Here is a 13,197-nt window from a genome sequence, read left to right on the forward strand (position 1 = left end):
TGAACTCAATATGTAAATTGGGAGTAATTTTAAACCCCTAATTTTTCTGCCTCCATCTTTTCATAAGTGCTGAGATTACAGTTGTCCAAAACTGTGCTGGGTTTACTTGGTGGTGAGGGTTGAACTCAGGGCTCTGTGCACATCAGGCAAGCACTCTTCCAACTGAGCTACAATTCCCATCCCTAGTCAGGACTTTAAAAAACATTATTTTCGTATTTTTTTATTTGCTTATGTGTGTGTGTGAGAGAGAGTGGGGGGACAGAGAGAAACAGAGAGAGGGAGGGAGGGAGGGAGCATGTATATGTGCCTACAGAGGACAGAAAAGGGCATCGATCCCTTGAGTTGGAGCTGCAGGTGGTTGTGAGTGGTCTGATGTGGGTGCTCGGAATTGAAATCAGGTTCTCTGCAAGAGCAGCAAGCGGTGCTCTCAATTACGGAGCCATCCTTCTAGCCCCCAAGTCAAGACTCTTAATCACAAACGACAGATACAACTTAGATGTGTTTTGCATAAAGGAGAATTTATTGATTTGTTGGAGTACAGGGAGGGCAGGGTACCTTGAGGTCACAGTGGTAGTTGAGTGAGGTCTGGAAAGTGTCTTGGATCTCTCTCCTGCTTGCTGCTGGCCTCTGCTCCTCCAGGACTCTTGGCTCTGACCTCTCCTGTTACCCAGGACAATTTGCATGAGGCTTTTCAACACAGTAGCTTTTCAACCATCTCCCTAAGTCTTGCCATTCCATGCTTTTTCTTAGACACCATTGAAAACATGACCGAAATCTGATTGGCTTCATCTGAAGACAAGGAGCCAGGATATGTGGCTAGCTGTGACCTTTAGAGCCCCAGTTTAAAGGGACAGGAACAGGACTGGGTGGATAGAACAATGAGAGAATCCATGGCATGAACAAGAATTTCCAGAAGAAAGGCCACGTATTCTTAAATGCTCCGCCATGCAAGACAGGGCCTGCAGAGCTTCCACTGGGCTGAGTGACAAATAGTAGGTGAAATTGGCATCGGTAGAGTGGTTGACAGACGTGATGGAGAGGAGACAGATCACACGTAGTAGGTGAGCGAGTGGGAGGCCAGGAAGGATGAATGGTTGTGAAAGCCAGACAGAAAAGTTAGGGAGGCAGCTACAGGGGATGTGGGGTCAAGGAAGTGCCTGTCCCTTTTTTTTTTTTTTTTTTTTTTTTTTGGGGGGTGGGAAAGATTTGAGAACCCTTGAATGGACAGAGAGCGGTAGGAGATCGAAGAGTCCAGAGAAAGGACCTAAAGCACTGGTGGGGAGCTTGAACAATTAGAAGGTGTAGGCCCAATCCTTTCCCTGTGCTCTGGGAAAGGATGGAGGAAGGCAGGGGTGGTCTGTAGGCTTGGAGGCAGTTGCAAGAAGGGTTTCTACTTCTGAAAACAGATGTAAATACATGGAATGGGATAGAAAATTTGAGAGTGGAGAAACTGAGAAGGCTGTCACCATGGGCGATAACCAGAGATCAAGGCTGAAGGGCAGGGGTCCACAAAGGCCTCCCTCCTACTGTGGGGGTTGCTTCAGCAGAGCCAGCAAAGGGTAGTGATGGGTGTGGCAGGTAGGGCTGAGGGACCTAAGTTGGCTGGGCAGAAGAACAGTGTGTATATTGGTGGGGCAGCAATTCTTTGTGGTAATCACCTCAGGGAGAATTTATTATCCTCTTACTGTATGTGCGGTGTGGGGTGAGCGCTGTTCCTGCCTTGCGAGGGTCTGCCATTCTAGGGGGATGATGGGCATCAGTTGGCAAGTCCCACGTGAGACGAGAGCGATGTTGATGATGCTTGGAGCTCCGGCCTAGGCAGGACACAGAAGGAAGAAAACAGAGGAGGTATGGGAGTCTGAGAGAGCTCGAGGTGCCCATGAGGCTGTGGGAGGGTGAGGGACAAGCCACAGGTGAGAGGGCTGGACTGGCTGTCATCATAGCCGGTCCATTTTCCCTTTTCCCATGCTGTAGTTAACCTGTCTCTGGCCTAAGTCTGAGCTCCATGGGGCTCCTCCTGGGCTCGCTATAGGCTCTTGACCTTCCTCTCCTGGAGTCTTCTCATAGAGAACTGATTATTCTTGTCTCTCCTACATAAACAAAACTTTCCTGACCTCCCCATTTCCTTGACACTTGATTCCCATGACCCCTCATTGTCTTGTGACCACTACTCTTCTTTCTCTTCCTAGCCTGGTGACTACCATTCTCCAGCTCATTGTTTATGCAACATGTTTTCATTTGCTTGGCTCTCACTACACGAGGACCTGGTTAGGGCATCTCATGTCTGTGGATGACACTTCCGCCTCTGTCTCCGTGGCCATCTTGTGACTCCGTAGAGTTCGTTTTAGTCTTTATTTAATTCAACCCACAGCAGTGTTTGGTGGTAGATTTCTGCTTTCAGACTCATTCTTCTTGTGTTTCCTGTGTCCTCTCTTCCTCCTGGAACTAGCTCTGTAGACCAGGCTGGCCTTGAACTCACAACTCGAGATCTGCCTGCCTCTGCCTCATGAGCGCTGGGATTAAAGATGTGTGCCAGCAATGCCTGGCTCTACCTTCCTATTTCTTTGAGGCAGGTTCTCTTTATTGGTCCGGGGCTTACCAAATTGGCTGGCCAGTGCCTGCCTGGGTCTGCCTGTCTTCACTTCTCCAGCACTAGGATTGCTCAGCCATTTTACATGGGTTGTGGGGAATGAGCTCAGGTCCTGGGGCTCTTGTGACAAACACTTTCCTGACTGAGCTATCTCCTCTACACCACAAAACTTTTGTACAAGTTGTCTGTGACATAGTTATTAAAAAACAAACAAACAAAAAGCCAAACCTTTGGGTCAGAGTCTCACTAAGCAGTCTCAGGCTAGTGTGAACTACATTCTCCTGCCTTAGTCTAGGAGCTTCTGGGATTGCAAGGTTAAACTACCATAACTCAACAACTCAGTCATTTTTGAATCTGTATAAATGCCTTGAATTTTTATTCTTTGTTACAAAGCCTAATTTAAGGAAAAAATTCCAATGCGTGTCCTCTTTATGATAGAAACACTTCCTTTGTCTTCAGAATACTTTTTTAAAAATTAAATAAAATAATGTGCTTACAAAGACAATACTTAAAATTGTAAAGTCCTACCATCAGGAATAATGTTTAAATCTGTGCTGAATGTCTTCGCATCCAACTTTTTTCCTTCTGAATCTGTCAAGTGATCTCCATGAGATCCCAAATGCCATTGATTGAGGTTATTTTAGGTCAATGAGATTCCCCCAAGGAATAGTTTGTTGTTAAAAATGCAGTAATTGAGAGCATGGCCCATAATGCAGGAACCTTTTGTAAAGACTTTATTATAGAAAACCCCTCCCTATGGATGAGCAACTGTAGAGCAAACCTTGTTTTACATTTAGCCAATTTTGAAGACTCCCAGATCTCTACCTCTGGGCTAGTCCTGTCCCCTTTTTGTTAATAGGCTACTAGTCAGCTCTATCAGGATACCCACTTTTTACTGAGTTCCTACTGAATGTGGAGGACCAGTCCAGGGGATGAGAGTTGGGGGAGAGTCAAAGGCTGAGCAAGTCCTGGTTCTCCAGGATCGCATGTTTCTGACACCATGAGAACAAAGATTTCTCACAGCCACCTAAATGCTACAAGGAAGACAGAAGAAGGTCATCTGATAGAGTGACCCATGGTGTGTGCTTCTGGGGAGGGTGTGAGAGAGCCTCCTGGGATGGAGCTGTGTGAGTGGTGCTGAGGAGTGTGTAATGTTCTAGGAGAAGGGAGTGGCCGGACAAAGCAGGTGCAAAGATCCTGAGGTGGGGAGGATATGGGTTGGCTAGTGTAGTAGCAAGAGAGCAGAGGGGAGGGCTGGAGGGCTTAGGGAGCAGTTCAGGGCCCACCTACAGGGCCCTGTAGACAAAGGCAAAGAGTTTGATGTAGCTTGTTTTGGTCACAATGGGGAGCTGCTTGAAGATAGCTTTAATGAAAACTTTGATTGTTGCCATTGTTTTGAGATAGGGTAATCTTGAACTTCTGATCCTCCTTCTACTTCCCTGAATGAGATCCCAGGTGTTCAGAACCACACCCAGTTTTGTGTGGTAGTGGGGATTGAATCTAAGTAAGCACTCCACCAACAGAGCTACCTCCTTAGCTATAACTTTAATCAAAAGAGTGTGTTAATTAGACTTGACTCATGTCAGAAAGTCTTTTGGGTCACTTTCCGGAAGAGTAAGAGTGGAGGCAGGGAGACCAGTTGCTGCAAGGGTCCAGATGTTGAAACTGGGTGTCTTGGCCTGGGATTAAAAGGCTTGGAGATAGCAGGAAGTGATTGGGTTTTGAATATATTTTGGAATTACTGCCAGTATGATTTGCCAATGATGTGGGTGTGATTATGAAGAAAGAGGCTCCTAGGTATTTCCCCCTTCTTCTATGAGTGTGTGTGTGTGTGTGTGTGTGTGTGTGTGTGTGTGTGTGTGGTTCTATGTGTTGTGGCCCTTGTACTTACACATAAATGTGTGGAGGCCAAAAGAAGCTTTCCTGTGCCCTGTTCTATCATGCTTCACCTAATTCCTTTGAGACAGGGTCTCTCATTGAATCTGGGGCTAGGCTGTTGGCTAGTGGAAGCCATGCCCAGATTTTTATGTGGGTGACGGGTGTTTGAACTCAGTCCTTACACTTGCACAAAAAGCACTCAAAGCAACTAAACCATCTTCCCAGACTTGAGTTCTTGACTGAGTAGGAAGCTAGATGGGGGAGGTCATCTTCCATTGAGGGCAGGATGAAGAAAATGGGAGTCCGTTTCAGATTAGTAGGAAGCTGGATGTATCCCTTGTGGAAAAAAATTAGCTGTGAACACACAAACCAGTAGGCTTTAGGTGGTTTTATTGATGGTAACAAGTAATGTAAATGAGGAGAAAGGGTGTGCAGAAGAGAAAGAGTGCAGAAAACTGGGTCCCAGGGCAACTTCCATTTGGAGATTTAGAAGATGGAGAAGAAGCATCACCAGAGATGAATAAAGACCCACGAGTGAGGTGGAAGCTGGGGGGGGAGGGTGCAGAATGGAGGCCAACAGAAGATTAAATTTAGGGAGGGGGCCCTCAAGGCCAAACACTGCTGAGGGAGTGCAATGGGGTGGAAAGGCTGACCCCTGGCATTGGCGTATTGGAGACCACTGGGATGAAAAGAGGAGACAAACACATACAGCTCTTAGAAGAGTTTGCTTTTTGTTAATGAATGGTAGGTAGCTGGAGAAGGAGGTGGTGTTGAGAGTTAAAAGGGGAGAGACGCAAAAGGTTATAGTATATTTTTCAGAAAAGGGATTTGTGAAAGAGAGAGCACAGCCTGGAGTAGAGATGAGGTGATGGGGTTTGCTGGTCAGGTGTAAAAGGTGTGCCAGGCACAGGGGTGCTTCATCCACATTGCAGAGGAGAAGGCAGAGGGACTGGGCGTGCATGCTACGAAGATGGTGATTGTGTTAGGATGAACTGGAATTTGCTTTCTGGTCTTGCTTCTCAAGGACATGGGATGTCTGTCTGTCAGTCAAGCTCTAGGATTGGGAGATTAAGGGCTGGAGGATGAGAAAAGAAAAGGTATGTTCTAGTCATCGTGGAGAGTTGGGGTAAAATTTTAGGAAAATGTAGGATTGCTTAGTGCCTGACGTGGGTGCCTGCCATGAGCGTCACTGTTAGATGTTTAGATTGAGATCAGTTGGTCCAGTTGTGTGATTGTTCAGATGGCCCAGCAACAGATGCCTCTTGGAGAAGGTCTCCAAGGCAAAGCACTAGAGAGACATATGCAAAAGCAAGGGGTGGGGAGTACCTAGGTGGCAGCCTGGGGAGTCGAAGCTGCAAGGGAAAGAAGGGAGGCTATGCATAGGGGCAGTGCAGGGGTAGATTAAGGGATGGGGAAGTGGGGTTGTTCTAGTGAGAACCGGACTGAGTAAGCTAGTAAGACAGGGGATGACACTACTCTTGGTACAGGGAAGGCGTGGTAGTTAAGGTTTGGAGGGTGGTAATAAAGCTTGTTGGAAGCAAGGATGTCAAAGAACTGATAGTCCAGATGTTTTAGTTGTGAAGACATCAAGAACCACAACAAATGCTCTGGGAGAAAGACAAAGTGGCCCAGGAAGGATGAGGAATAACCAGGTTTCTTATTTGTATCTCAGATGGTACGTATCTGGAATGGAAGCCATCTCAGCCCCATCAAGCCTGCACATCTACTGGGCTCTGAACTCACTAAATGGCATTGCCATTCAGAAGCAGAAACATGAGTGTCACTTTGATGCTTCTCCCTGCTTGGTCCCCACACCCAACCAAATCAGCAGATCTTTCTGATTCCATCTTGTAAAACCCAGCTATTCCTTCCATGCCCACTGAACACACCCTGCCCAGTTCAGTTCATCGTGGTTTCTCAGACCATTGCATCACACTCCAGATTGGTAGCCCTGCTTTAGTGGCTCCACACTGCAACCACAGGCGTCACCCCTGAGATAAATCTTTCCAGGACTTGGTCTTGCTTTTAGGATGAAGTCCAAGATCACTAACAGCTTTTGAAAAGAGCACATTACATGATCTTCCCTGGTCCGTCTCAGCCTCACTCCAAACACCAGCCCCTCAGCTGACTCAGCCATCTTGTTTTTTTTTTTCCCCCAACCATCAGTTTTGCCCTCTTGATTTATAAATGTTATTCATCTCCACCCAACATCCAATTATCCAGCACTTGGCAAAACCCTTGCTTTCTCCGAGTCTCATTGTGAGGTCCCAGGGAGCCCTTTCCTGGCATCAGGTCCTCCTCTGCTGCCTCCCACTGTCCCAAGCTTCCCCAGGTCACTAGACATTTGGTAGTCATTGTTTCTCTAGAGTGTAAGCTGTGTGAACCCAGGGAGTAGGTTTTATTCTTCCCAGAACTTAGCATGGAGATTTGACACAAAACTAAGTTGTCAATATCTGTGGACTTGCATCCAAAGGGAGGTTCTAAGGGTGGAGCAGCTGTAGGTGATGACAAGGTCTGGCACCTTCTGAGTGGGAAGCCAAGTGTCACAGAGGAGAAAAAAGTAATGGAAGGAAGAGAGCAGAGTAAAGCGCAAGTGGTCCATGTGGACCTAGGTCATTTGACAGGGGCTAGGAAGATGAGATCCCTGGCCATGGGCTCAGTCTTGAATGAGTGAGAAGTGGGTAGCATTGATAGGAACAGAAAGAGTGAGCAAGAGGAAGACAGAGGGAAGCACACGGGGATTTCTCAAGAAGGTGGAGGTTTGAGTGGAGTCAAGAGCAACAGGCGAGTTGCTTGAGAATGTGGGAGACACCGGATGAGACAACTTAGTGTCAAGGGAGCTGCCTACAGGATTCATCTCCGTCGCCTCTGGAGGCCTTTGCTGGTCAAATGATAGTTGGTCTCTGCCTGGCTAATGTTTTAGGACATGAGATCTCTGGAATGTGAGGATATTATGAAAATGGTCAGGTCATACGGTGAGCTTACAGCATGCAGGACCCAACAGCAACTCCTGGAGTGGGCTTCTAGGTTCCTAGGGGAATTGTGCCCTGGTCTGGACTTGGTAGCTGTCTCGGTCTCAACAGTGTAGGGCCATCTGGTTCTGTTGAGAGTGCCTAGGCTGGGTGATCATGGCTTTGGGCTGAAGAGGGTTGAGAGCCACCCTTGTCTCCTAAGTCAGAAGTTCAGGAGGTGGTGTTGTCCCAATACCAGTCCCCATGTTCAAAGTTAGCAGCACCTGGAGAAATGATGTCAACTGAACCAAAACTACCTACTAATTCCAGGGTGAGGTCAAACCAATGGCTTGTAGGAGAATTCAAAGGACCAGTACTGTGTATCCAAGTGGGACCACTCCACGGCAGCATTTATGATCCTTTCTTCCAAATTTGTCAAGCTCTAGATCCCTGTGTGCATACCCTACTTAGCTCAATCCCTCCTGCCTTGCTTCCCTACTCCCTCCATCATCTCTGCCAAATTCTTGTCTCTAGCTCTGCTTCCAGTACTTGACCTTAGATAGGTGACTCTCTGATATTGTTCCCAATCAGGACAAATCGCAGAGGCTATCCAGTGGGCTTGGAGGTTTTTCCTACCTTTAAGAAAGATGTTTAAACTAGATTTAGCTAACCACAAGAAGCCAACAAAGGTTAAACCACTTAGCTGATTTCCCAGGTTTGGTGTGGCAGAAGGTTCAGATAAACAAGACACAGTTTTTCTCCAAGAGACTCCAGCCCATTTACTCATTTAACAAACATTTATTGAAGGCTGCAAGGAGCTGGTGACTCAGCATCCTGTCCTCACAGGCTGATGGGTATCACTCATGAGTATCAGTTATTCCAACCCAGCGAGAGTGACAGGAGAAAAGCCCTGGCTTTTCTGGCATACAGAGTGGTGGTGAAGGCTGTCCTTGAGGGTTGACATTGGCAGAGGAGGCAGGAGGGGTATTCCAAGCAGAGGGATCAGTATGGCAAAGGTTGGAGGTACAATTATAGCATCATGAATGCCTAGGTGTTGTCAGTAGTAAACTGAGGGAGGAAGCCATGGAGTAGGGAGGTCAGTAAAGCCAGCTTGGGGGCAATGGGATTAGGGGTGGGTGTGCTGAAAGAAATGTTAAAGCTGAAGGAAAGGCATGGTCACATTCATGGACCGAGTAATCATTCCATCCAGGTGTGGAGGGTAGATCTGAGAGGCCCTGGGGGAGGATTGATGGAAGGCTATGGGGTGACAGAGGAGCTGACTTAGGAGGCCCTCAGAGGTTGGGATCAGTGCTCTGTGGTGCTGTGCTGAGATGTTAGCTGCGAGGGGCTGATGGAGGGGAGGGGTTGAGTGAGGGTCATAGGCCAGCTCCTGGTTTGGACAGCTAGATAATAGTAGTGCCCTTCATAAGTGGGGCAGGGTCCCTGTGAGGAGGGAAGCATGGGGAAGGAGGGCAAAGTTAATTAGGAGTGGCCAGTTGTATTATGTAAGAGTTTCCCAGGAGCAGCTTGTGGACCCAGAGGTAGGTCCATGATAGAAAGATGTTTATGGGACTGTCAAGGTATGTGCGGTTAAAGGGTAGGGGGAGGATGAGGTAGCTCAGGGAAGTCGATTGGTGGAGGGTTGATGGGTGGTGTCATTGCTCTGCATCCTTGGGACATTCCATCTATCACTTGCTCTCAGCAGCATTCTCTTACCTTCGCAGGTGCTCCCTATATGGGACCTACATTGGGCAGAGTTGGGGAGGTCAGGAAATGGAAGGCAAAGCCTCTTGAGCCACACAGTGTATGGATGAATTTATACTCTCTGAGGACCAGAGAAGAGGTCTCCAGTGCTCCCTGTTGAGCTTGCTGTAGAGCTGTGAGGCCCCTGGTATAGGTCTTGTCTTTGCTACTCTTCTCAAGTCTAGATGTGTGTGTGCGTGCATGTGTGCATGCATGCATGCATGTATGTATGTATGTATGTATGTATGTATGTATGTGTGGTTTGAGGCTAGGGTTCAGATGATCACTTAGTGGCTTGGCTTCCTTCAAGAGGCCTACCTGAGGCAACACCTTCATGTTTCCCCACCTACCACACACAACCTGTCTACAAAGCACTGGGAACATCATATTTATTAAGGGGGTTGAGGTACTCTATTGACAAATATAAAATCCCCACCAGCCATCAAGTCTCTGGAGGCTCAGGATTTAAGGACTCAAGGGTGTTTCCCATCTCCCACTAGCACTTGGATGAATGTCCAGAGCCCCCATAGCCGCATTTCCCACCTGACCTGCTGCAGAAGACAATGCTGCCTTTGCCCTGTTTCCTTGGGTGGCTTCAGTGAACAGGCCTTGGCCAGTTAAGCCTACCTGCAGGTCATGGATACACACCTGCATCCACCGTGGCTATCCCGACTTTTGTTAGGACAGCGTTTTCATCTTGGGGGTGGCCTCCTTGGGAGATCACATATGGCGGGCATGTATCTGGTAGCTGTTGCTTCCGAGTTTTTCGTCGCCGGGGACGGAAGACTTCCATGCATCTCTTGCCCACCAGGTAGGCGACCTCACTGAGGTTGAGTAGGATACAGATGGCTGCTGTGACTACCATGAAGTAGGTGAAGACCTTCTTCTCCGTGGGTCGGGAGATGTAACAGTTCACGGTGTGGGGGCAGGGATCCACAGAGCAAGCTACCACTCGTGGCATGTCATAGTCCTTATAGATGTGGTGGAAGATATAGAGAAATCCTGAGTCCACGGCAGCCTTGAAGATGAGACTTAGCAGGTATGTCCACCACAGGCCACCCCTCTTCTTGCTCAGGTTGCTGTACAGGGCTGGGGCGTTGGGCCCATGTTTGCGGCGGTGTTTGCGTTCTCGTTCTTCACGGTAGGCCACATGCATGACTACAAGCAGTGAAGGACAGGTGACCAGAATGAGCTGCAGGGCCCAGAGGCGCACATGGGACACGGGGAAGAACTCATCATAGCAGACGTTGGGGCAGCCTGGCTGCTTAGTGTTACAGATGAAGTCCTTCTGTTCATCGTCCCACACCTCCTCGGCTGCCACCACATATACCAGCACTCGGAAGATAAAGACCACAGACAGCCAGATGCGGCCCAGTGCAGTGGAGTACTTGTTCACGCCGCTCAAGATTCCCTGTAGAAACCCCCAGTTCATGCTGGCTGTGTCCTCAGTGCCTCACGTGGACGAGTATGCACTAGTATGCTCACCTCTCAGGCCCTGGGAGTAACAAGGCCTGGTAGAACCCACCAATGGGTGTCCTTATAGATGATGTCAAGGCCAGAACTGTTTCACAACAACCACTGGGACATTGTATCCTCACTCTCAGTGACTCAGAGAAGGGATGGCCACAGTGCCCATTTCACAGGAAAGTGTGTTAAGGCTGAGAGATAAGAGGTACCTGCCTAAGATCTCACAACAGCAAGTAGCACAGGTGGTCTTGAAACCTGGTCTTCAGACTCCAAAATCAAGGTCTCTTTTCTTCTACAAAGAAACAAGCACATGGGATATAAGTAATCACGCGTGCCTGTGCCAGCCAGCCCCTTTTATCCCACACCTCAGCCATAGTGGCCCAGAGACTTCTAACATAAGATTGTTTGCTCTCCCATTAGCTTTGGGGATTAGATGAGGGCAAGAAGGGGCAGGGGAAGTAAGCCTTTATTGGTTGTGAAATTCACTGAAATTTTTCTGGACCCAGCACCAGCAGGGCTCTGTGTTGGGAATGCTCAGTCTGACCCTGTGGTCTACATCTCAGAATAGTCTCTATCCTCACTCCTTTGCGGCTCTGGGAACTTTCTGCGACATGCCTTCCCAAACTACACAGGGGCTCTTCAGCAATCGAGGTGGCTTGGCATTGTTCCCTCTCTGCCATGTCAGAGCAGAGCAGGTTGTCATACTTGTTTATTCATCTTTTTCATTGTCTTGAATCTGGACCAAAGTGGGTTCCTCTGGAATTCCAACCATTTCACTGGTGTGTGTGTGTGTGTGTGTGTGTGTGTGTGTGTGTGTGTGTGTGTGTAAGAGATGGGGATGAGGCAGGGGAGTACATCCCTCTTCTCTTACTGCCTAATTAGTGGCTGTCTGATAGTCACATCTCCCACTATTTCCATTCAGGCATGTTTTGTGTACCCCAACTTTGTTATCCCCTGAGCTGGAGTTCCTATAATGCTTCATCTGAAACCCTCCTTGCACCATCCCTGACTCAGCTCCTGGATTCTGTATCCCTGGGACACATGCTGAGCCCCCTCCATCCTCCACTGCAGGGTGTTTCACATACACTCCGGCAGCCCAGTCAAACGTTTTTCCTTGTTAAATTGTTAGGAACTGGGAGCCAAACTGTACATCTGTCTCCTGGAACCCAGCTTTTTGTCAGGTCCCATTCACTCTCATTGGATGCTGATTAAACCGAGCTGTAGCCTCCTTCTTCCAAGTCTCTTCTAGACTCTTCTCTGGTCCTCTGGCCTCCCTTTAGCCTAGCACAACATTCCCTCCCCTCAGGGACCCTGCCCTCCTTTGCTCCCCTCTGTGAAGCTAAGTCCCCAGGCTTAGGTTCCCTGGGATCTTTCCCCAAGCTGTCTCCAGTTCTATTTGGTCCTCACCCTTCTTGGGTCCCCGTGGGTCCTCACTCTCCGGTGCCGGCTTGTCTGTCTGCCCCAGGGCCTCCTGGAGGCAGCTTTTGTTCCTTGCTTCCCAGCAGGGTGGGGCTTTCTGAGCCAATGAGCCAAGAGAGAGTGCTGGGGTGGGTAGTCAGGCTGGGTGGAAGGACTTCCCTGGGCACAGTGTAGAGCAAACACCTGTGGCTCATCTCTCTGGCTCACACCTTGCTCCTCCAGCCTGTCTGGGTTGGTAGGTTTGTGGGTGGGACTATAGTGATGGAGGCAGGATTCTAGTGTCAAAATGTCCAGGTACAGGATAGTGCTAGAGACACCGATCCTGGATCCTGTTCCAGTCCCTTACAGCTTGTCCTATCTGTCCCCTCGTTCCCAACTCTTTTGCTCTGTCCTCAGACAGTTGGTCCTGACATCCTTGGCAGCTGGTTTCTGTGGAAAGGGACACCTTTGTTTCAGCCCAGGACTGTGTGCTGCTCTGCTGAGGCTGTATCTGGGGACTGGATCTTAGCGCTACTCTATTTTGGAACCTAGACAAGCCACCTGGCTTTTCTAGACCAGGGCACCCACTGCCCTGCTGGAGACAAGGAATGCAGGTTGGTGACATGTTGGCTTGGAGCCAGCCATATAGCCTTGTATGCTCTCTGTGTCCGGGGCCTCTGTCTGTTGGGAATGCCTCTGGGAAAGCTGGAGTGTGACCCAGCAGGGGCTACCCAGGGCTGCTGGGCTTGTGTCTGGCAAGGACAGTGAAGGTTAAAGTATACCCAGGGAGGGTTCTCTCGGCCTCATTTCACAAGGCATTCATTGAGCACTCCCTAATAGTGATGATTCACTTGTATGTGGCCTTTTTTGGCTGGCTAGCCCTGCCACGAGCTTGTCAGTGCTCACAATGAACCCCCCCCCCACAGGCTACACATTAATAACTCATTTTGGAGAAGAGCTGAAATTGTATGAGTTCTGAGGCAACTATACCGTCTCCAGAGTCTGGGTGATTTCCATTATGCCAAACTCCATCATCTCTGCAGATACCCACAGCCCAAACTTCCAGCGGGGGCAAAAGGCTAGCTTTGGAACAGTCCCCAGAAAAATCTAGACACCCCTTTTCTGGAGGAGACAATGTCCCCTTGACTCCAGGAAGGTTGCGAAGGCTAA

General features: G+C 48.8%; 2 protein-coding genes across 2 annotated transcripts in view; one reads left to right on the top strand and one right to left on the bottom strand.

The window, feature by feature from the left end:
- Positions 1-13,197, top strand: part of Zmym6 (zinc finger MYM-type containing 6) — a 301,190-nt gene that overhangs the window by 251,005 nt on the left and 36,988 nt on the right. The gene's annotated exons all lie outside the window — the stretch shown is intronic.
- On the bottom strand, positions 1,609-10,939 carry Gjb4 (gap junction protein beta 4). The gene is made up of 2 exons (XM_051188837.1): positions 9,811-10,939; positions 1,609-1,814 (listed from the first exon to the last, which is right to left on the bottom strand). The coding sequence occupies exons 1-2, from the start codon at positions 10,592-10,594 to the stop codon at positions 1,660-1,662; spliced, it is 939 nt and encodes a 312-aa protein (XP_051044794.1). The 5' UTR covers positions 10,595-10,939; the 3' UTR covers positions 1,609-1,659.

Source organism: Phodopus roborovskii, unplaced genomic scaffold, assembly GCF_943737965.1.
Source record: "Phodopus roborovskii unplaced genomic scaffold, PHOROB, whole genome shotgun sequence".
Taxonomy (NCBI): Eukaryota; Metazoa; Chordata; class Mammalia; order Rodentia; family Cricetidae; genus Phodopus; species Phodopus roborovskii.

Coding starts and splice junctions, on each gene's coding strand:
- Gjb4 (XM_051188837.1), bottom strand. CDS start 10,594: ATGAACTGGGGGTTTCTACAGGGAATCTTGAGCGGCGTGAACAAGTAC. Junction 1,815..9,810: donor GATAGCCACGGTGGATGCAG/GTGTGTATCCAT, acceptor TGTCCTGCCTAG/GCCGGAGCTCCAAGCATCAT.